The following is a 24,878-nucleotide window of genomic DNA, read 5'->3' on the forward strand; positions in this document are numbered from 1 at the left end:
ATTTGAAGATAAATACTGAAAGATCTACTGCTAAAGAATGTTTACTTAAAGTGGTCCTATAACTGGCCCGGTGTAACAGCTCCTAGACACAGTGGAGGGAGCCCAAGGGATCATTCTGAACCCTGTTTTTTTGTTGTTTTTTTTTTATGGGGACAGTTTGTTAAGGGTCTTAAGAGTCTGCTGGGGATCAGAAACAAGTAGGCAGAAAACAAATAAAAACCAGAAATTCAAGGCGGCTATTTGAGCTGGTTCCCCACTCACAGAGTGCCTCATGACAAGTATCTGAGAAGCATACATTTTACTGTACAAAGTACTGACCATAATTGTTAATTTACTACGTAACCTAATATTCTGAACTCTTGAATCCCTACCTTAAAGATGACTGGTTTAGTGCTCTGTGGAACAGAGGCAAGAAACTTTTATGCCATATTGATATCAAGTTCCTCAGATTTCAGTCTTGAACCTGCATCAAATGTCAATATATGCCACTAAACAAACAGCACTGCTTCCTATAGACTTTGGTCTCTTGTGCAAGTATTAAGCAAGGTGAAGCTTGCTTAGCTTTTAGAACTTGAGAAATGTGCAGCCTGTAATTAATGGCTAAAGAGCAGAGCACCTCTCATCCACAGCTCATTTGTTTGCCTGAGTAAACAAAGTCTTTTCTTCCCTTCTATGCTTGCGTATACTCTGACAGATGCTACTTGGCTCAGCACAGCAGAGCAGGCAGGACAAGGGGCCACTTAGTCAGCTCTGTGACATCATTTGCCAGCAGGAGACCTCCTATAGCTGGCACAGTCCAAACAAAGCATAAACTCAAAAATACTAATAAACATAACCACATAGACTCCTTGATACAGCAGGCAGGCCTGATGAAACAGTAGTACAATGAAATCTTCCTACTGATACATAATTGCAATAATAAAATGAAAGGCTTGCGTTGGCCCAGCGACTCAGCAAGATGAGTTCTGGTTAGACACATTTTGGATTCTCAGGACTATCACGTTCCACAGGCAAAGAAAGAAAAACAAAAGGAAAGAAGAGTCATAAGTGTAGAGATAGGAGGCATATAGTGAGGAAAAAAAGAATTAAAAAAAAATACCCATCATAAGCAGAAATGTTCTAATACTCTCTAATTATGTAATTCAGGTGAGCTGCATATCGTCCTCCAAAAAGCAGACTTCTCTTATCCTCCCTCCTTGCTGCAATCAGCTACACCCAAAAATATCTGGAGGGAAAATGACATCTGACACAGCCATGGTAAAAATGACCCAAACTAAGAAGTGGCAACTCTGAGGGTGTGGGAAAGTCTGCAAACAAATCACTGGGTGTGTCAGATATGCAGACGCTAATATAATGTAGTGATTACTGTGTCTTTCCTCAGTGAATATGTAAAAGTTGGTGTTTGAAGAAGCATACAAACTGACCAATGAACAAACTCAAGCCTCAGTGCATTTGCCTAGGAGCCATACAACAGACTGTGAATCCAAAGGTTCATGTCAGGAGACCCTCAGAAAATAACTGGAGTCCAGCATGGCACAGGGATTATTTAAACTGTTTCTGAGTACCACAGAACTGGGGAGACTGCTTGCTATTTATTTATTTATTTTAATTGGAGGGAGGGGGAGAGCTTCACTGTGTCTACAGGGCCCATTATTTCAGCAGGAACAAGATACAGAGTATATAACCCATGACAAATGGCATAATAAAGCCCTAGAAATAAAGCGCCAAAACTTCAGTGAGAAATTTAGCTTTAAAAGACCAAATGTAACTATAGAACTATAGGAACTCATGGACTTAGGGTCACACAATTTAAACAGGAAACCTAGAAAATACAACTCACACAGTCATGCAGCCTGTTCCACTACAAACAATCAAGCAGGTAGATAGGGTAGGTAAACAGTTAACACATGGGAAAGCACATATCCTGACACATGCAAACAGCCAACAGCAACTAATAGCAATTTTCACCCTGCAGAAGTAAGCTCCAGATTAAAATAGGGGAAGTGCTGTCCTCAAGTCTGGGACCAAATTGCTAAGCGCCCTCTAGCCTCTTTGTACATTAATTTATTCTTGAGAGAGCAAAAGAATTCACAGCGATCCAGTGCTGTTTCATCGTGGCTTAGAGACATACTTCCTCAGCAAGCTATTTGGATCAAAGACTTCAGGCAACATCCCTGAAAGAAAAGAGAAGGCAAAACACAGAGAAGGCTTTTTCACCATCTGCTTCCATTTTAATTTGCTGCACTCCCATATGTCACCACAGGCTGTAGGATGGTCAATTGGATTCTGTGTTATGTGCATCCACAGGACTACAAGGTCATCACGTCCTGTTTCCTACAGGCACAGACACCACATAACAGACATGCAGTCCAGACTCCACAGCACTTTTATCCCAGTAATATTACATACTGACACAGGATTTTTCAACTGAATAGCAAGAAGCAAAGTTACATAAATTTTATACCCTAAAGTGAGGCACTATTTTCACTGAGTTTAAAGCAGCTGACAAGGCCGCATAAGCATTTCATTATTTAAAGGCAAAGTATCACTTCTCTGATCTTTGACCTATGATAATAGTGATCATAATTTAATCCATTCTGAATATTCATGTTGTCTGGATAAAAACACATACAGCTACAAATAACACTTTATCTGAAATTGAAAACAAAAAATATTGATGTATACGTAATATGAACCATAGATAAAGATTCAGGTTTTTCTTCAGGTATCTGTCAATACATTGTGCAAAAATAATGGCTAGTAATTGAATAATCAACTCTAAAGTCTAATGAAGCAGCATTCTTAAACTGCTTTGTATGAAAAGTCCAGTGATACCACACAGAAATGTTAATGTTTTATATAAGGTCACCTCCAGTTTGTATTTACTGCAGGCTTTTTCCTGGATAAGGCTCCCATTTCACAGCAGCTTAGCTACACCAACAGATGTGAAAATCAGAAAGAGTATGGGCCTCTAGAGATGTCCCAATAGACGTGAGCACACTAAACATCACCACTGCAAGTAAGCAGAGGATGAGGAAGTGAGGAGCTGCTAATTTCTGCCTCTGTTTGAACATAAAATCTGTCACAAAGGGCACAGTTGGACATTTATAGCTTAACACGTGTCCCCAGCAGGTACATGAAACTATTCTAGATAAGCCCAGGCACAGCTGGAAAACAGTTCATGGGTCCCCCCAGGAAAATTTCACCTAGTCAGAAAATGCATCTGTTTTTCTCCATATAACTTAGTAATGGTGAGTGCTAAAGACTTAGAAACACTCACACAGAGTACCCGAATCCTGCTGATGATGAAAGACTAAGGTCAAGCTTTGTGCTTCTGTCACTGGCAACACATTTCAGGGCCTCTACAACAGAGCCAGAGAAATTCACTCATTGGGATGCCTGACCCTTAGGGCAGTAGAAGTATGAAACAAGCAACAAGGGCAAGTTCATATCTCAGTAGGGCACAGTTGGAAGACAGTTCATACTGACAGGGCCCTAGCATGGTTATTGCTCTCTCCCTGTACAACAGGGCAGAAGGATACTGACAGATCAGAGAACTGACTGTCTCTCTGTGCATTCAGCTGCTAGAAACAGTTTAATTGGTTCCCTCTGTATATATGGCTGCAAAAGTAGCAAAGGACTAAAGTCCCCTCGTGTTTGGTCAAGATCTTGCTTTCTTTCATCTGTTGTGCAGATGCTGATGGGGTCACCTGCCTGGAGGGGGTCAGGATTCTGCCAAATGGATTTAAGCAGGGTACTCACAGTCCAGGCATCCCAGCCAGTGACTCAGTGAGAAAACCAAGACTGTCTGCACTAAATTCCATTTTTTAAAACATTTGTAAGGAATAACAATATCCTGACAAATCCTATCTACAATTTTGTGCTGTTTAATTAAACAAATAAACTCATTCCACCTAGTTAGGGTAGATCTCTTAGAAGTAATCACTACTGCAAATACATGAGTTTTGTATCTTTAATGCAGACAAAAACTTTAATTGAAGGACAGAGAGGAAATAAAGAAAAAAAGAATTGAGGATTATGACTAGATGCTTTGGGAAGCATAAAAATCAGAGTGAGAAACCCTCTGTAAATAGGGTGATGGTATCCTGAGATACATTAAAAAGACCATGACGAGCAGGTTGAGGGAGGTGATTTCCCCCCCACCCCCTACTCTGCCCTGGTGAGGCCACATTTAGAATATTGTGCCCAATTCTCAGCTTCCCAGTGCAAAAAAGACAGGGATCTCCTGGAAGGAGTCCAGCAGTGAGCCATGAGGATGACAAAGGGCATGAAGCATCTCCCTTGCAAAGAAAGGCTGAGTAACCTTTTAAGTCTGGGGAAAAGAAGACTGAGAGGGGAAACTGATTAATGTTTATAAATATCTAAAGGGAGGTAGAAGGCAAATGGGTGAGACCAGGCTCTTAGTGATGTGTAGTCACAAGACAAGAAGCAGTGACCTAAAACTTGAACACAGAAAGTTCCATACCAACGTGTGGAAGAACTTTATGGTAAGGGTGACAGAGAATTAAAACAGGTTGTCCAGAGAGGTTTCTATAAAGATATTCCAAAGTTCTCTGGATACCTATCTGTACCAACCTAATATAGGGTACCTGCTTTAGCAGGGAAGGTGGTCTCAATGATCTCGAGATCCCTTCCAACTCCTGCAATCTGGTAAAAATAAATAAATAAATAAATAAATAAAAGGCACCGTTAAGAGTTTAAGTGCCACGACTTTGTCAAACACAGACCTGCCTGCAATGAGTATTCATATGGTAGTACAGAGTCAAGTCACGTTGCAGGCATCTGAATAGGCAGTGCCTCAGTTTCTAAGAGAGCTAAGAGCAGTAAAAATTTCCAAAGGAAGGTGCTGAATGCAAAGAATAAATTGCTAATGTTATAAAACCTCTTTCCTGTGTCCTCACATAACATTGTAATGGAATATTGCAGGCAAGAATACATTCTCTTGGTATAACCCCTAATGGCTAAATAGGAGATGGCTGCAGCTCTGTAAGAAACAATTTGGCCAATGAGTATACCATACCCACTGCTTTCAAGGGCTTGATCTTAAATCAATGGAAAGTAAAAGTGCTACGGCTGAAGATTTATTGACTTCATATTTACAGAGAAGGATTAGACTGCTATAACATTTTTGGGAACAAAATAGCTTTGTGTTAGAGGGAAACCAAGTTACATCATGTTATACATTACTGATGTCCAGGAAAGTTCTACACACAACTAGATATATGCAAGGATACTTATAGAGCTCTACAGTAGTTTCATTCCATCTTGAAAAGGTTGCTTTCTTTGACAAGGAAGTTAGGGGAACTGGCAGGCTGATACAGAGCAACGTGGAATTCCCACATATTTCTGTCACAGCATTGAAAGAAAACAGATGACAGTGTAGGACCAAGAGTATGCAAATAGATTAATGATTTTTCAAGACCAGACTGAAAAGTCTAAAAATAGCCTTCAACTTTTTTTTTTTTTTTTTTTTTTTTTTTTAAGCCCTGAGCTTTCCTGGAAAATGGAAGCACACAAAATGTTTGTTAATTATGGAGGGGAAAAAAACAAAACAAACAAAACAACCCAGCAACAATCGTGCAGTTGATGAGGATGCTTTATGAAATGTAAAAATCTACAGAAATACTTTAGCTCAAGAGAAAATGTGAAACATTTCTAAAAATAACTGTAATGAAAGAGCCAATGAAATCTTTAATGCAAAAATTGACAATGTTTGTAATCCAGTTTTGAACTGGGGGACAGTCACTTTCTTTAAGTGACAAGAAGACTGAGACAGAGCTAAAAATGAAGGTATAATTTCTCCATGATTGCTCTTGACATTTAAAGAACTCAAATATTTGAACAAGTTTGTGAAGATTTATATGTACCTGGTCAGTTTCCTCAGCCCAGATCTTAAGGAGAGGATTGTTTCTCCCTCTTACAACAGCTGGGATGTCAGAGGATCTTTACAGTGTTGTGTCTCTTGGAGACCACAAGAATATAAAAACTGACTATAACAAGTCAGATCCAATGTCCATCTAAACCAGTACTTTATCTCCAAATAACAGCCAGCTGCAAATAGTTAGAGAAAGCAAACAAAAATACCATATATAGTCTGATCCTGTTCCTGCTCAGTCCTCTCATTTGTTTAGGACTAGTTGATGGGAATACAGCCAGGTTATCATATTTAATAGCTACTAGTGGACGCATTCCCTAAGATTTTTCATCTCTTCCCACAGCTTTGTCTTGGGAAAAGGGAGTATTACCACATCATTAAATCCTTAAAATATAATGTCACATGACTTTTCCAGAATCAAACCCAACACTGATGGTGCTCATTGATAGAAATATTCTTTTTCCCCTATAGTGTGTGTGCATTTGCGTATTAAATTTACAAAAATTCCCTAGGAACTCATCTTCTGGTCAGATCTTAAAAGGTGAAACTGGACCTGATTTTCAACTAAAAATGAATATTTTCCTACGGAGTTCTGTGAAGATTTTAAGTCTTCATGGCTCAATAATCCAATTTTTTTTTTTAAGGTTTTTTTTTTTTTTAATTTATTTATTTATTTATTTACAGAATACAGAGCCCCTCTAATCAGTTCTGTTTAGTACCTTGAATAATAAAAGCCATCAGTAAAAATGCTTCCTTGCCTATACCTTCCTTAAGAAAAAAGTAATATACCAAAAAGACAGGAGAGGTTTTGGGTCTCACAGCTCAGCTTTTCCCCATAGTTCAAGGAACAGCTGGGCTGGCACATACATTGCCTGCATCTAATTCATCTTGGGACACAATGAAGAGGAAAATACACTGAACAAAAACAAATGTGAACTTCAGAACTCATAAGCAGAAATATCAACTGCAGTGATTAATACTTTGTAGTCAGCAAAACTGGGAAGTGTGCAAGCACTTGTTATTCACGGAGAGAGCCTATTTCTCCCTTACTGCCAAGTATTTCCTAGTTCCTCAAGGTTAACTCTCTTTCCATTTTCTTGCAGTCTAAACACATCATTACAATTGCCAGCTCCCACTCCTTAAATTCCTCTTCATCCCATTCTTATCTACTTCTCTCTTTCCACCTTCAGCCTGTCTAATTTGTAAATCCAGAGAAACCTTATCACTAGTATAAGTCTCCACTACTCTCAGATTAAATTTTCTACCAAATCCAAAAAAACACAAGTTGCACCTGGTCAGATTTGTTATCCCATGCTGTTCCAAATCTAGAAAATTCCTACGATTAGGAGATGTCATAAAGACCCTAGAAGAAACCAATACCTCAAGTGCTAAAATACAAAACAAACTGGAAACATAAATCTAACACGTAACATGAAAGGACACAAACAAAGCCTAAGGGAAATACTTTGTAGGGAAAAGCCTGCGCCTGCTAACGGTCAAATGATTTTAACACGCAGCCCTTAAAATTCTTGAGACTTCAGTGACAACAGCACTGCTTAGTGTGTGATGTATTCATGGTCATGTGGCTACATGGCTCTCAGAAAATCAAAGCAAAGCACAGCTCAGTTATTCAAGAAAACCAGAAAGTGAGCACAGGACTGACACAACAAAGCTCATGGGAGCTTCTGAAAATATGGGACACATTTCTCTGCGACTCCCACTGCTGTGAAACAGCAGTAACTTAGTTGACTTTCAAAGAGCTATAGTGCTGTAGAAAGCATGTGAGAAAAACCAAGCCCACTATGTAGATTCACCCAAGTCAGTCAGCTAGCATTTCAAAAGCAGCTTATAATTTTGGCTGTCTCAGTTTTCAAGTGTCTTAACAAGACACTAAAAATAAAGAGCCAAAATTACAGGTTACTTTGCACAACTTGGGCCTCAGTTTCTCTGGACCAAATTCTGATGCTATTTGAGCCTATTATAATTGAATCCTGGAATAAGGTTCTTGAACAATATGGAACTACAAAAAACTTGCGCAGGAACAAATGACAGCAGACTTGCACTGCACGTGTCTCAGGTAACTAACTACCAACCTAAAGACATCAGGCCAAATCCTAAGTTGGAATACATTCATCCTAGGTGCATGGGAGTCCCCATAAGTATTTACATTGGTTAAGATCCCACCCTAATAATTCCCATTATACTAATTTACACGGTGCTATGAAATGCAGTATCTACACAGTGCTTAGAAGATAACGAGACCTCAGCCTGATACATGCAGAGTGGTAACAGTGCTGTTATTTCTGTTTGATAAATGGAACTGCAGAGATATAAGAAATGAAGCACATCTAAGGCATGCTCGTATATATTCTGCAAATGCAACAGTTTAAAGGAGCGTGATATTAGAAAGTATTGCTGGCGAAAACAGAAAGCCATAAGCAATACCGCCACCTATCAACAACATAAAAAGCCCCACAGGAACATACATGAAAATTCTTTCATCCAATGAAAATCAGAGCAGCCAATTTTCTTTTAATTGTGGAATCCGCTATGCTTGCCTGGGGACTGCTGGGGTGGGTAAGAGAGAAGGTCAGATCTCCATAGGATCAAACCAGGTTTCAAAATTCACAGCAATTAAAGTTTTGAGAGCCAAACTACTCACACATCCTTCCCTTTAAGTGTCAGGAAATTGTGTCCCCTGATTGCTCAACAGCTAGGTCTGATGGCTGGCTTATAGTGACTACATGGGTTTCTGGAATTCCATTGGAGCTTGGGGAATTTTATGGTAATGTTGGAAGATAAAGCAAAACCAGAACTATCTGAGAGATACATTCAAGATGCTCTTCAGCTCTAGCTATGTCTCTCTGCCAATAAAATACAGACAGAGCACACTTGGACTTGGTAAGAAATTTTATTACCAATTTCAAAATGAACTGAATGATCTCTCCTATACGTGAGGAGCACAACCAAAATAACCATTAGGAATAGCAGAGCAAGTGATACAGTGTGGTAAGGTCACTTAGCTATCCAGAGAAATTTGCTTACTCAGCTCCGAGAAACCATGAGACAGCACTTCAGGACACATAATATAGGCCTTTAAAACCTCAGGGTCGCACTGTGATTGTCATAAACTGTAATAAAAAACTGCTTTCTATTTTGCAAAACAAATCTGAAAAAACCTCTGCTCTGTATGTACTGCATTTTAATTGCTTTGTTCTATGGTCATTGTCCACCAGTGAGAGGAACTAACAATTACCTGTCTGATATGACTATATCCAGACTCAAGTATACTGAGTGACTATACCTCTCCCAGTACTCTTCCTGCCTTTCCCTCAGACATAGCTTTCACCCTGATCCACGACTAACAGACCACAAGGAACTTCCAAGCTCACAGACCCCTGCAGAAAGTGTCACTTTAAGGCAGATAGAAGGAATTCAATCAGCTTAATGCATTCCACTTCCAGAATTTTCTCCCTAGTGATTCTTTCCTTCCTCTTAGCTTTCACCTGTTCTGTATATATTAGTTTTATTCTGGCCAATACATCTGAAACAGATCAACTGCTGAATCAAAAAGCATCCTTTATTCACAGACGCTTATCTTGGCTGTGACAGCCCTTGAGTTTTTACTGGGGCAAACAGGTCCATAAAAATCTACTACATTTGTGTTCCTTCACATGGCCAGCCAACATGATTAGGCTGCTGCGAAGAAAATAAAGCAGCTTCTTAGAAAGGGAGGTGTTACACTATTGGAAGAAAATCTATTAAGAAATAAATGAGGGAGAGAAAAGAAATTCTGAAGTATCACAGTAAGGCAACCCAAATCCCAAACCAAGTCTGGAGGTTTCACTAACAAAGTATCTCTCTGCAGAACCTATCTCTGAGAACACATGCTTTCTTACAGATGCAGTCACTACAGCTGCTTTTTATCTATCTCAGTCTGGCTTGCTTTGCATTATATGGCATCTCTTAGTGGAGACTAAATGTGGAGTATCTATCTCCTAGCATAGGCTTTCCTATCACATAAGCCAGCACATTGGCTATCAACCACTCAGTCATGGAAAGGGACAACCCTACAGTCACTTTCAGCACAGCTAATTAGTTCTTTGGTCAGAGTGACTTCTGGAAAACTCCCTCCTCCTCCTTACTTGCTTAATTCCCCCTGCAATCTACTCCAAGCCCCTTAGGAGGAAAAGTATTTGCAGACTTATTCCATTAACAAAACAACTCAGCCTACAGAGCAGCAACTTGCAACAGCCTTTCTTATGACTGCTTGTTGGCTGAAGCCAATTATTAGCAGCTCAGCATACCATATTGTGCAACTCACATAGCTCCTGCTTCTCAGTGCAGCATTGTGTTTATATTCAAGGGCGTCATCTCTCCTTCCAGCACCTGCACAGACCAAGCATACTCTAATTGGCAAAGAGCTTTTTTACTGCTACAAGTTTTAGCTAAATCAGATTCACTCAGAAGAAACTTTTCCATTCATCTGGGGAAATGAGCTGGTTTAGTTCTGTCAAGAGTTTGGTTAGAGAAGATGCCACTGAGGAGGACAGATATACCACCTTATGGGTTGGGGAGTTAGAACTAGATTATCTCTAAGGTCCATCTTTCCATCTTAAACCATTCTACAATTATGATTCTATGTTTCCAGGGCTGTCCCCAGAATGGCTCCCACCTCTCCTGGAGTGGAGAGAACCCAGGTGAGCAAGGAAGGGAAGGGAGGTAAGGTAAATCACATGAATCAAGTACAGATCTTTAGGTGCAAACAAATAACACCTCCCTGTGGATTAGGCTTGGGAATCTCTGAGCTGCTGAGTTATAAATACAAAAATAAATAAATAAATAAAATCAGAAAAAAATTACAAATCATTAGATCTCTTTAGGACTTGCACTGTATGTCTGTAGTAGTAACTCCGCAGATTTTTCACAGAATCACTCTAATTCCAGTAGCTGCCTTCTTCATATATGACTCAGTTACAGCTAGGTCCTATATGTGAAAGATGCCTCTTTTCTCTGCAGAAGCAGTGAGTTCTTTGGAGAGCCCTTAATATCCAGGCTCAAGGCATTCTATCATCTATTATCATCAGAAGCCTGGCAAACAGAAATGGGACAAGGCTGCCTTGTCAAGAAGCCAGGAAACTTCCTCTTTCCCATAAGGAAAGAGGAATTGCTTACTGCATAATCTGACAAGGGATTGAAGAGTTAAAAATAAAAAAATAAAAAACCACAGATCTTGCATTGTGAAATGGTCTATGAAAGTTGGGTTTTGCCTAGTGATTACATATGAGATTTTGCTGTCTTGCTTCTAGAATACAAAGGAGCTAGATTTTAGCTAATTTAGTATTTTCCTAGAGATATGTTTTTCCTTCTCAACCTCCTTCATTTCCTGCCCCCCCCCCACCCAATTAATTTATAGACTCGCACAACAGCCTGAATAATCAGCCCCTCTGCATATCTTTCAGAGAAGCAATCAAGCCAAACCTGAATCCTATGTACTGCCAAGTCGTCTTCAGGACCCCTCAGAGGAAAGCAAGAGCAAAACAAAAACAAACAAAAAAGAAGAAAAAAAGGCAGGCAGCATTGGCAGGGATTTGATCTTGCAAACAAGCAAAAGTATGAGAAGAATTGCTGCAGCAGCTGCACTTACACTGCAATGCCTGTCTGTCTGTGCAGTTCCTCCCTGTTCTGCAGTCCTATAATCCACATAGAGAAACGCCTGTGCTGCTCCTCTCACTGGCTGTACTATTGCAGTGAGACTGGAACTGCTGCTGTTTTCAGTTGCAGACCAACCTCCCTCTCCAAACCCTCTGACGTCAGAGCCTCCAAGAGATATTTATGGCATGAACAGTCTAAAAGTTTCTCTAGGTAGAGCCAAGACTGCAATTCTACAGAATTTGTAATTTTTACACTTTCACATAGAAAACCCCACCAAGGGGGTTCAGGGAGGAAATGGTGGCTATATATGTGGTTGCATAAGTCTCTGGCAAAAGACAATCCCTGTACTTTTCTACCCATGGTATATTATACCCACACCCAGCACATAACTATCTGCCATGTAAGTCTCCTTTTGGAAAGTACCATTTTCCAGTCACAGCTGTGTCTTAACACTGTGTGCTTCAAGACTGGCAGTGAGGCTTCCCTCTCACCCCACTCACTCTTAACCCACAGCCCTTTGCTGATCCAGGCTTTGACTGGATTTAACCATAAGAGGAGTGAAACAGCCCTTTTAAGCATCCTGTCCACATCCTTTTTCAGTTTTGCACTAAACCCTTCCAGCTGGAATTTTTTTCCACTGTGCATGTGGGCCAGCATCCCTCTTAACATTAAAGTACCTTGAAGTGTCTCATATTAGATTAAAAAACAGCTCAGAAAATTCATTTGATCTTTGTTTTTTATTATATTCTGCCTTTTTACATCTCTATTTCTGTTATTTCTTTGGTACACATTGCTAACCATACAGTATGATATTTTTCACCTGCTCTGAAAGCCACTTACAATTTAGAAGAGATGCTGGAGCAAAAACTGAATTAGAAGTTATCAGCATTAATGTTAAGTAGTACTTGAAGAGCAAAATTCTCTTAAGTTATAATCCTGCTGAGGCAAACACTGACAAATTTGAGTTGATAACATTCCTTTTTTTTTTTTTACATTTAGGAGCTGAGGTAAGCATCAGTAGTCCCATTTAAGAGATGAAGAAATTAAGGCTTGCAGGTTAAGAGAAATTTGTTAAAATCCTTGTCTGACTATAGGCAAATGTCTGTAAGAAGTTCAAAGCTTATTCAACAGTTTCTGGAGGAATCTATAAACATAGACTGCTATTATAACAAACTGTTTGTTGTTTTTTTATTTGTTTGTTTTGTTTACACACCATAATCTCAATTTGTAAACAATTATAAGCAGTATGTGCCTTGGTATCACTTCAGAGATGTGAATGCTATTTAAAAATGTAAAGCAAAAGCTTTACTTTTCTGTATAACTTACTGGTAGAGTAAGGGCTGTATGGATTTGTTTTCCATGAGCATATGCTTTCTTTCTTCTCCACCATCATCACCTCTGGGCATGAGCCAGAGCGCTTTCAAATCAATAAAATCATGTGACCAACTTCAAAGGCTTTCAAATAAAGCTTGCTTTGATCATTTTTTGATGGCAGCTAGCCTCACACTTTGCCCTATCATTGCTATGACCAATAAACCTTGAAAAGAAAATGGCGTCTCTCTGAAAAGCTTCCCTTCTTTGTACTTAAGATAGAAGTGCTAAGGTATTCAATTTAGTGCTAAGTATGACAGTATCTCCATGAATCTGCTGTATTTTTTCTGGAAATGAAAAGGAAGTATAACCAGTTGTGTATGGTTGCATATTCAAAACCTATACAAAAAAAGAAATCACATATGGCTTATTCCACAGGAGCCCTTTACAGAATACAACACCATATGAAGAGCGCAAGGATCCCATTTGTAGACAATACCTAGTTCTATCGCGGATACAGGAGAACTTGGACTTTCTCTAATGGGCTGGGAGTTCATGTTCATGAGCACAATTAGTTCAATTTTAATCAAAATTTATTTAAAGCAGTACTTCTCCCAAATGATACTGGAGGTGTGCAGTTTGGGACACTGAAAAACAACTTTGTACACAGGACCACTAGAAGCATAGGCATTACTCAACACTAAAAAACAGAGAACAGAGTGGGACCCTTGACATCACTAGCACGTGACTGACAAAACAAGAGAGCATGTGTTCCTCAAATCTAAAACACACAGCAGCAACTATACCAGTATAGTTGTCACTCCCTTAGCGCTACATAAAATAATAAACCAATGGAAATGAAATCATATTCAAATGCCATTCTTGCTGCCATAGTGGAATAGGCCATACAAGCTCTCTGGGCTTATATGTTACCTCTCAAGCAATATTTAGATACCTGTTGATTCAGTACATGAAGAATGGAAAACAATGCATCTAGACTGTGGATACAAGCTGTGGACTGTATCATTACCTAAGAACAGGGGTGGTAAAGAAGAATCCAGTGAAGTGGATTCCCAATCCAGTGAAGTCAGGAAATGCAGTTATGGCATACATTCAAAAGAATAGCACAAACCAAAGAATGCAGAGAACTCTATCTTTGTCCTCAGATGCACACAGTCTTGGCCATCGTTTCTGAATCCACCCAGTGATTTTCCTTTCATTTTGCATGACAGAATCCTATTCTCTGTGTACTTCTGCACCCTGATTTAATTCACTGCTGAACTGACCAGAGTGAAACCATTTATAGATTTCTTAGATGTCTTCACTTCTAATGCATGAAACAGCACCATGGTTTACCAGGTGCCAGTAACCAGGTTAAGCACTGGAATGTGAAGCCAGTGCTGTTTTACAAACAGGTATTTGCCAGCAAGAAGAATCATTTTAAGACACTGCCATAGTTTGCTATGTCCTGAGAAGGGATTGTAATTTATAAATAAGGGAGAAGGAAACACACTCTGGAGCTGTACCACAGTACACACGAGATGTTCATGCAGAATCTTACAAATGATGTTAAGTGTCTGAGTACCATAATCAATTCTTGACAATGGAAAAATCTGTACTGGTACCCAGGGTATAGGAAGAAAGCATTTCATACTCTGATTCTTCCAGTATTAAAATCACCCAAAAACAAGGATTCAGAACAAAGCTTACAAAACTAAAGGATGCCTTCCAATTAGAAGCGGAGCAGTGTTAAAGCCATACGTAAAGCAATACTCTGCTTTAACACTGCAGTCTGAACTAAAAAGCTGAGTTACAGATAGAGCTCCTAAAACTAAATTCAGCAACAGTCTTAAGCTTGATGGAGAGTACTCATTGATACATGGGAGTAGACAGAGGATAGCAAGTGTTAAGCACACAGTCACCACCACTAGCAGAACAGGAGGCAGGAAAGAGCAAGCTCTGTCCCACTCAGGGAGTTGTGGCTCAGCTCAGACTCCTTTGCTCCAGTCAAGTAGACCAAAGAGAATTGAGGGAGGCCAGGCTATTTGGACAGTTGTAAACTAGAACTTTCCTGCTTCTACAGATTATCTGAATTAAAGAATATTTTTGTAACGTATCACATCCCAACTACCTATTCCCAGAGCTAATTCATATTTATTTCTTTTACCACCAAAAAATTCTATAGTAAATTCAGGTTAACCAAGGTCATTTGAGAGCTCTGTGGGCCAATAATCTCTTGGCTTCTTTTTCACACATACTGGGCTGAGCAATGTTGGAGCACAGATACTTCAAAGAAGCAAGAGATATGTGATGTGCAGGAAAAAAAAAAAAAAAGCCATGCAGACAAAAGAGTCACTGGTGATAAGCTGTATTAATAGCAGTCACCATATTCTACAAAATATCAGAGGATTCTGGATGGGAAGGATAGTTACACTGTGTGAACTGTATCAAAATCAAGCGTCTTGACTGACGTATTGCATTTCTTTTGTTTCTAAGAAATTCTCTCTTCTAGCAAATAATTTATATTTAAGAGATTCCAGGAAACCAAGAGGGTATATTAGACTAGCAATTATCCTGAGTCACTTCCTATGATGGCTTTAAACAACTTCTTAGAAAATCTCTTCTGTGGAGGTGGATGCAAGTACATCAGTGGCCCACAGAGTCAAACTGGCAAGCCTGGAAGGAATAATGAAGTATAGATAAGCACATCACATTTTTAATAACATTAAAAGAACACTCAAGCTGGGAGATCAAATGCTGGAAACTGACAGACAGAAACATGGAAAACAACACCATGAGAACTTACATAAAACACGTTATGGTACTGATATGTTTATTAACTTCTGCTATGGTGGAATGTGAGATGTGACAGGCTCCCTGCATTTTAGGTCAAGACATTCAGCTCCTCACAGCTCTTGCTACCACCTTTGTGTACCTAGAGCATGTAATGAAGCAAATGTCCCAAAAACTTGGTTAGTGCAAGCAAAGCACGTACTGTAACTTTGTCATTTCACAAGTTTAGATGTTTCAGTTTACCAATTCTTAACCTCTTTGCTGTTTTTCTTTCTGTATCATTTGTTAACAAAAAATAAATGAAGTACAAGTTCCAAAATCTTCGCAAATGTAATCCTACTGAACTTATGGCTTATGAGTTTAACCTCTGAAATCACCCAGCTCTACTGTTTTGCTCCACTGTTCGCGTGTGGCTACACTGCCCTCCTGTAGCAGAGCTGCCATTTCCTGTGTTGCCACTTGACCATGACATACATAAACAGCAGTTGAGGCATTAAAACTTAAGTTCTTGAGTTCTACTTCTGAAACATGGTACTGTCTTATGGACACAAGCACAAAGACAAATGTTCTTCAGACTGCTCAAGCCACAGATTTTGTCACCAGCCAAGCCGAAAATGACCTTCTGTAACCATGGTTAGCTCACATGTAGAAAGTGGAATTAAGACAGTCTACTTATAGGATGTTGACTGTTATTAAGTATTCCATAACTTTTTAACACATAAGAAATGAAACAAGCGAACAAAATGAAACCACATCATTTAAGTTCACTGTCTTTTATGCTCTTCTTAAATACCAAAAATAAAGACCCACTCTGGATTGATTTCAGCAGGCCTATATCCTGTTTATGTTCAGGGCCCCAGAGCCAAACACTACCGTGAGATCCCACAAGGGCAGAGCAGAGGAAGATGAGCACCTCCCTCAACATGCTGTTGTCATCAGATAAAACCAATACCTGTTTAAATGAGTAGAAAAAACACAAGAAAGCCTGAAAAATAACACAAGGCCAGTCAGCTTTCACGAAGAGACTATATTCATTGTGAAGGGACTACTGAACAGCAAATCATTACTAAAAAATTTGCAACTAAGCACTTTCACGGATTCTTGGCTTATTGGAAAATAAGGACACTTCCACCCCAACTCTGATACTGACAGAAATTACTCTATATTGAAACAGTAGCCATCAAAACCAATGCAAGCACACAATAATGTCTGGAAGTGGTAGAAGGATCACAAGAACACGAGTTCCTTCATGTAGAAACAAACTCAGAATAATTAATTTATATCAAATTGGCCATGAGTAGCCTCAGAAAGTAGGGACTGTAAAAGCAAACTAAACACAGGAGAATAAATAGGAATTACTGAATGAAGTATTTTGTGAGACTGTAATGGCAGAGTTGCAGAAAGCTGCTAACTGGTGCAAAGATGCCTTTTTTGGCAACTAATTACTTGGCTTGGCTTTTTTTTTTCTTTTTAAATCCACACTGGTGTTGTAAGTCTGATTTTGCTGAAATGTGTAAATCTCTTTGAGATATTACAATGAAATATTCACATTAATATATATATATTATATAAAGCAAAAGTTACAGTGCCAGAATATATACAATGAATCTATGGGAAATCATCATTCTTCCATGTTTCAGAAATTGTTTGACAGGTTTTTAAATTATTTCTCTGGGAACTGGTCTTTTTTAAATGTGTTTATCCTTTGCCTTTTGTTAGCTCATGTTTGCATTTACTGTCTATTAATAATAGATGAACAAAACAGCCTAAAATATTTGATTCTTTTATGAACTGTAGATAATTCCACATTTCAGTCCTACATAACATCAGCAGCATAGGGAAAAATGGAATGTGGCAAGAAGCCCAGGAAAAGGCAAGTTGAGTTGGACTGGGAATTAGCTGGAAGGATAATAATCCTTCAAGCCAATATTCATTAAGTAATTTCATGTGCAGTGGAAGAAAATTATGATACACACTTGGCACCTGGAGACTTTAAATATCAAGAAAAATATTTCTATAACTGTACAAATTAGTCAACAATTAAGATACAAAATTATTTGGAAGGAGCCTCAAGTCAAGAAAATTAAGCTTTACCCAGCATTACCCTAAAACTCCAGTAAGTAATATAAAGAACTGCTTATCAGACAGCTTAGCTGTTTCCTGAGATGTTATATAATTCTTCCCAACATCTCTCTTTCTGCAGTCATCATTTGGTCTACTTCCAAATCACATTCACAACATGAGATTAAGCTTCTGGAGGTGCTTTAGCATACTTTAGGACCTACATAAGGCCCACAAAGGCATGCAAAACATCACAACACCAGGTGACACTACTCATATACGCCTTTGATAATGACAGATCCTTCTCTTTACACCTGGATTTTTGTTAGTGAAAATTTACCTGCAAGCAGGCAGGGCAACAAAAGAGTTCATTCTCATGTAGTAAGTCTTCTTCATACAGTTGAAGAGATTTCACCTCTGTAAATATAAAACAAAACCAAAATTTTAGAGGGAATTCTTACACATCTTACTTGATCTATACATCTGGAAAAATGCACAACCGTTTAGACTCACACACCACTCCCTGTGTGATACCTTCCCTATACAATCACAACATTTTATCTAGTGTAAATTCTTGCCTCTCTTATATCCCTTCACTATTATGGATACACTAACATTTTTCTTAGTTCACAAAAGAATAGTTTATGATAGTAAGTACTAAAGTTCTTCATCTACTTTCCTAAAAACAAGTTCTTATATGTTACTCATCTGCAATAATATATATATAATGTTCTGAAGAAAATTTTGAGGTGAATTTATCTACAGACAAAATTACTGTTTCAATAATATATATATAATGTTCTGAAGAAAATTTTGAGGTGAATTTATCTACAGACAAAATTACTGTTTCCCATAGAAACAATTCAGTACCTGAGTTTATCCACATTTTCAAATCTAGTACTTGATGGCTATTATAAACGACCTTTGTATAGCTTTGGAAAAATCTGACTGCAATGTGTACAAATCACTGCCCTCTCCTGGAAGATAAAGAACAATGCAAATCTGAACAACAGTTATAAAACTCCTGATCTTCTCATGGTAAAAGCAACTTCTAGATTAATAACTACATACTATAAACAAATGGTACTGGTATACGTGTTGTCTCTTGGACAAACTATCTCTACAGTCATTAGGAACCTCACTTTCTGACATAAACATACTTCTGACACATGACACATAGAGAGTGCTGTTGAATTTTCATTATAATCACCATGTCAAAGACCAAGAACTGCATTGTAATAATTGTCAAGAAAGTTACAACTATTTAATTGAAGAAATAAAAGAAAGAAAGCGAAGCATAGCTATTAACTCAGAAGGGCTTTTTGGTTTATTTTGGTTCTATTTTCAATTTTGGCCAACTTAAACTCAAAGGTCTTCAGTCATACAAAGAAAACAGGTATGCACATCTTTCTGCTTCTACACGTAATCTTAGAGTCCCACATTCAACCTGAATTTGAAGATAATTTAATTCCACATTGAAACTCACTGCTTTGTTATATGTTTGGGGAGTCCAAATTGAAAGATGCTAAGTCTAAACAGCAACTAAATGAATGATCCATGGCCAGGATATAGATGTGTGAGCAACATTGGGTAAATGAACATGTGTTTATTGTAACATAGCCTCTCAGGCAGGAAATCTGCCACTACACATTGACAAGTAAATGGTGTTTGCAGACACTGCAGACATTGCTAAACTATTAAAAGCTGAACAAGGAAATTTACATGGAAGGATTAACAATTTCAAGATGAAATAAATCAGCAGAAAATTAGAAAAGAAAGAAAGAGAAAAGAAAGAGAAAAGAAAAAGAAAGAGAAAAGAAAGAGAAAAGAAAAAGAAAGAGAAAAGAAAGAGAAAAGAAAGAGAAAAGAAAGAGAAAAGAAAGAGAAAAGAAAGAGAAAAGAAAGAGAAAAGAAAGAGAAAAGAAAGAGAAAAGAAAGAGAAAAGAAAGAGAAAAGAAAGAGAAAAGAAAGAGAAAAGAAAGAGAAAAGAAAGAGAAAAGAAAGAGAAAAGAAAGAGAAAAGAAAGAGAAAAGAAAGAGAAAAGAAAGAGAAAAGAAAGAGAAAAGAAAGAGAAAAGAAAGAGAAAAGAAAGAGAAAAGAAAGAGAAAAGAAAGAGAAAAGAAAGAGAAAAGAAAGAGAAAAGAAAGAGAAAAGAAAGAGAAAAGAAAGAGAAAAGAAAGAGAAAAGAAAGAGAAAAGAAAGAGAAAAGAAAGAGAAAAGAAAGAGAAAAGAAAGAGAAAAGAAAGAGAAAAGAAAGAGAAAAGAAAGAGAAAAGAAAGAGAAAAGAAAGAGAAAAGAAAGAGAAAAGAAAGAGAAAAGAAAGAGAAAAGAAAGAGAAAAGAAAGAGAAAAGAAAGAGAAAAGAAAGAGAAAAGAAAGAGAAAAGAAAGAGAAAAGAAAGAGAAAAGAAAGAGAAAAGAAAGAGAAAAGAAAGAGAAAAGAAAGAGAAAAGAAAGAGAAAAGAAAGAGAAAAGAAAGAGAAAAGAAAGAGAAAAGAAAAAGAAAAGAAAAAGAAAAGAAAAAGAAAAGAAAAAGAAAAGAAAAAGGTTTCTGGTCATACAGAAGATACAGATTTGGCACTAATGTTTCCCAGAGTTCAATGATGAGACAAATTCAGGCTCTGGCAAAAGTTTTGACTCTTCATCCACTCCAGCTGATCAATGGAAAGGTTTTAATGTTCTAGCTCCTAATTAGTATCTCAGCCAAACAGCACAAAAGTTGCCAAAAATAAGTCCATGAAAATTAAAACTTTAGAGAAATGGGAAAATAAATAAAGTATTTAAAAGTTTGGGCTATAATAAAACTTACAAGACTGTTTATTTGGAAGCACATTAAGATGCTAAGTGACATAATAAAACACAAGTCCATGAACTTCCAGCTCCAACTTATACTATGACCTGCATTATTTTTAATCAGAAGTAAACTACAGCAATAAGTATATATGATTATTTCAGATGCTGCAGCTCTTAATTCAGAAAGCAGTGGCTACACTTCTTAAAACATACAACTGCCAAACACCATAACTCTAATCTTACATACAGTTACATAATTATTTCTAGCCTATAGGTTACACATGTTCCATGATACATTTTCTCAAATATATTAATTGAAAATGTTCAACACTTATTTTTGAGGCTTACCATAAATTATTGGAGTAGTAATTGATTTCCCAGAGAAGACAAAGCAAATCAAAAGGAAACCAAAACTTTTCTGGTCTGCAACATGAGGTCCAGGAAGGAGAGGACCCTGGCCCCACCCGTTCTGATCACTCAGGTACAATGCATGCACCTGGCATCCCCTGGGTTGGCCCTGCTTTCCCACCAGGTGCTCAATCATTGTTTCAAGCCATGACTTAACAGTTCTACTACAGTTGCTAACATAGTTGACAATCCCATTTGTTACTTTCCAAGAACACTGCACTCTTTCTTGTCAGTTTCTACACTAAATTAAGTACATAAATGCAAAAACAACTAAACATGTTAATACTTTCAGAATTATGGGACTGCTATCATCACCTCTCTCCTCCCAGATCCCCTTTCCTCAGATCAAATTCATCAGACCCTGGAGGTTCTGCTTCCCACTCAGCTGCAGTAAGTTCCCTCTAGCACCTCTGCCTAACTAGTCACTTCTGATCTTCAGGATCCCAATCTATGCTGACAAGGGACACTTTTTAATTATTATTTATTATTATTATTATAGTTTTTAGGCAGCATTGAGATGGTACTCAGTACTTACTCCATTATCCCATTCTGACATCTTGTTTTTTCTCTGCTCTCTATTTAATCACCAAGTAATATTTTCCATTTGTTTTCATTTTGACTTTTCAGGCTTCTGTGCTTTACTTCAGCTGGTAATTAGTTCTTTCCTGTTTCTTTCCTCAGAGGTACACTACTTGTTCCTCGGATGCTTTCTGAGATAGTTATTTGCTCACATGGGACAGAAAACCTTTCCTCTAATGGTTTTCTTATTTGGAATAGAAGCTCAACATATTTTTCCCACGTCTGAGTTAAAGAAATTTCTATCCTCTTCCATAATTAAGTCCCAGATCTTTCACTTAATTTTGATCAGAGGACTTGTAATCACTGCAATCCTTACTACTACGTCTCACCAAAATAGAATCATAGAATGTCTCAAGTTAGAAGGGAACCTTAATGGTCATCTAGTTCCAATCCCTACCATGGGCAGAGTCCCACCCAAACCTGCCTTGAGCACCTCCAGGAATGGGGCACCCACAGCTTCTGTGGGCAGCAGTGCCAGGTCCTCACCACCATCTAAATAATTTCTTCCTAACATCTAATCTAAATTTCCCCTCTTTCAGCTTAAAGCCATTCTCTCCTGTCCTTTCGCTATCAGACCGTGCAAAAAGTCAATCCCCTTTCTCGTTTTAAGCTCCCTTCAACTACAGGAAGGCCACAATGAGCTCTCTCTGCAGCCTTCGCTTCTCCAGATTGAACAAGCCCAACTCCATCAGCCTTTCTTCATAGCAGAGGTGGTACAGCCCTCCCATCATCCTCACAACCATTCTCTGGACCTGCTCCAACAGCTCCATATTCCTGCTGTGCTGGGAGCCCCAGGCCTGGACAAAACACTCCAGATAAGGCCTAACATGGCAGAATAGGAGGGCATCAACTTCTGTCTCCTCTTTAACTTTTTGGTAACCATTCTGCAGCATAACTGGATTCTACTGTTACCTCTTCAAAAGTTAAGCTCTTACAACAAACTCGCAGAGTCTGTTTCTCCAATGGAACCTTCAGTTCAAGTCTCCTCACACTAGATTAAAAGAATAAAAGTTTTCCTCGCACACAGATACATTCACGCTCTAAATTACCCCCTCCAGCCGTGACGGCAGCCGGAGCACGCTGTTCACGGGGCCCCGCGGCTCGCCGCGGCGCAGGCTGGGTAGCGTTGCACGGCTACTGTTGCTACGCCAGCAGCGTCGCGGCGGCCGAAGCAGCGATGGTGAAGGAAACCATCAGGGTGTATGCTCGACTGAAGCCGCTGGGCAGGCGACAGCAAGCAGGGGTGGGTAGGGAGGGAGCTCGGTGCTGGCCGGGATGGGGTGGCCAGCTTGGAGCCACCGAGAAAACTTGAGGAGTTTGACAGAATTTAGGCTGTTAACGGTTAAATATTGTTCTGAGCTTTGGAGGGTAATGCAGAGCTGCCCTTAGTCTGCTGTAATAGCAATAGTAACACTTCTGCTGATTAACACTCAGAAGTAGTGGATTTAGATGCCTACCTTGCTGTGCTTTGTTCAATACCCACAATGTTACTGATAAATAATGTTAATAAATACATACTGTTATTGATCCATTTCATATATTACAGCAGTGGCTATGTGAGAACAAGCTGACACCTCTATGCACTTCTTTTATGGAACAATAGCTATAGAGAGATGTGCTTGAGTGTTTAGGGTAGAACTACTTTGCTCTGCTATGCTATATTGCTATATTCATTAACTATGTTATATCTAAGGGCTGTGCTGTTCTGTTGCTGAACTTATTTATATCTGTGCTTGTTAGATTTACTCAGTTGATGATGAGACATCTGCATCCAGTCTGGAGATTACTGTGCCACGTGATTTAGCAGATGGATTTATCAACAATAAGCGAGAGAGCTACAAGTTCAAGTAAGTAAAAACCTCACCTTTGTACCTTGACACACACCTGTAGAATCACAGAGGAGGAACCTATTCCTAACATTAAGTTTTGGTGCAGATAGCTTTGTATTCATGCAGTTCCCTTAACAAGAGCACCACTTCAGCATATCATGTTCTGCAACTGAGTGAGTTTGATAAACACTAAAGTTGCTTCTGTTTGTTGGGTCCCTTCTTAATCTATCAAGTCTTCCACTCTCACAGCTTGTTTTGAATGTGCCGATGAAAAGTGATTGCAGCACTGTGTTGTTTTTGTGTGACCTAATGAGCTGGCATAGACTAACTGAAGTGCCATTATGTAAAACACTGCTTAAAAACAACATTTTCAACACAACCAAAACACAGTTTTAAAAAGGGTTGAGAGAAGCAGAACTATCACAGTAGATATATCACAGTAGAATGTGAATAATTTTTAGAAACATATAATAAGTACCAGTACTATTAAATTATGTAGAGACAATATTTAAAAATTTTTGTGAATAATTCTGGATATATAACCATTTAAAAAAAAAAAAAAAAAAAAAAAAAAAAAAAAAAAAGACCTTCTTAACTTAGTATTCAAGGGGTTTTATTTTAACACCAAATCAATTAAATGCTGTTGTTCTGTGCTATTAAAAAAGAGCCACAGATAAACATCTGCGGTTTAGCCTGATGTCATTTTACATCAGCTAAGGAAATCTGTTCTGCTTGTGAAGTGAGGACCTGCCTCCTCCAACTTGGTTTTATGCAAAAGTAGCTTAGGATGTAGATGCCCAATGAACACTTTTATTCTGAATCTATCTATCATTTATTATAATGTCTGTACTGAAGAATGTTGAGAAACACTATGACTTATTATAATTAAAGCAGCAGAAAAATAATACTGTGGATTAGGCATTATTTTTTCTTCCACAAACCTTACAATTGCATGCAATCTGTCTCTCTTGGTCAACATCATTCTCCTTTATTCTTACTTTCTTGTATGGGAGTTGAATACAATTCTTCAAATGACTTGACTAATACAGTGCTAGCAGAATAGAGTGTATGTTTTATATATTGCATTTATTTCAGATGCTGTATACCCTGCACATCCATTGGGCTTTTCTATATACCCTGTGAGGTTCTATATTAATACACAGCTCCAGATAGGAGGAACAGCACAGCAGGGCATGAACAATCCAAAAGTCTTCTGAAGTATAAAAAGTATTTCCAAAATGAGGTCTTGTTGAACCTCATTTCACTGTCTTCAGCCCAGCTATCCAGCCTGTCCAAATCCCTCTGTAGGGCCTTGCTACCCCCAGGCAGATTGACAAAATCCATCTGGAGGCCATTCACTGGTGGTGTAATTAATATGGAATCCAGTTCTATCTAACAACTTCATTAGTGATCTGGATGATGGGAACAAGTTCACCTTCACTAAATTTTACAGACAACACAGAACTGAGATGGGTGGTTGACATACCAGATGACTGTCCTGCTACTCAGAGAATCTGGAGAAATAAGCCAGAAGAAATCTCATGAAGTACAACAT

General features: G+C 38.4%; 2 protein-coding genes across 15 annotated transcripts in view; one reads left to right on the top strand and one right to left on the bottom strand.

Moving 5' to 3' along the window:
• Nucleotides 1-18,133, bottom strand: part of DAAM2 (dishevelled associated activator of morphogenesis 2) — a 186,393-nt gene extending 168,260 nt beyond the window's left edge. For 6 of the 11 annotated variants that reach the window (XM_085543159.1, XM_085543155.1, XM_085543158.1 and 3 more), the window contains exon 1: nt 11,544-11,651. The gene's annotated coding sequence lies outside the window, so the exon portion shown is untranslated. The other 5 variants (XM_085543157.1, XM_015857502.3, XM_015857501.3 and 2 more) reach the window with 4 other exon arrangements.
• A 4,473-nt stretch (nt 18,134-22,606) lies between these two features.
• KIF6 (kinesin family member 6) overlaps nt 22,607-24,878 on the top strand; it is a 121,419-nt gene continuing 119,147 nt past the window's right edge. For 3 of the 4 annotated variants that reach the window (XR_014944664.1, XM_032443233.2, XM_085543161.1), the window contains exons 1-2: nt 22,610-22,737; nt 23,235-23,341. Coding sequence is in view for 3 of the 4 variants with exons in the window: in XM_032443233.2 (XP_032299124.2) it covers nt 22,672-22,737; nt 23,235-23,341 (173 nt within the window). In the remaining variant the exon portion in view is untranslated. Of the gene's footprint in view, nt 22,738-23,234; nt 23,342-24,878 lie in introns of all 4 variants that reach the window. The other variant, XM_032443231.2, reaches the window with a different exon arrangement.

This window comes from Coturnix japonica, chromosome 3, assembly GCF_054131305.1.
Source record: "Coturnix japonica strain WE chromosome 3, WE-NBRP24, whole genome shotgun sequence".
Lineage (NCBI taxonomy): Eukaryota > Metazoa > Chordata > Aves > Galliformes > Phasianidae > Coturnix > Coturnix japonica.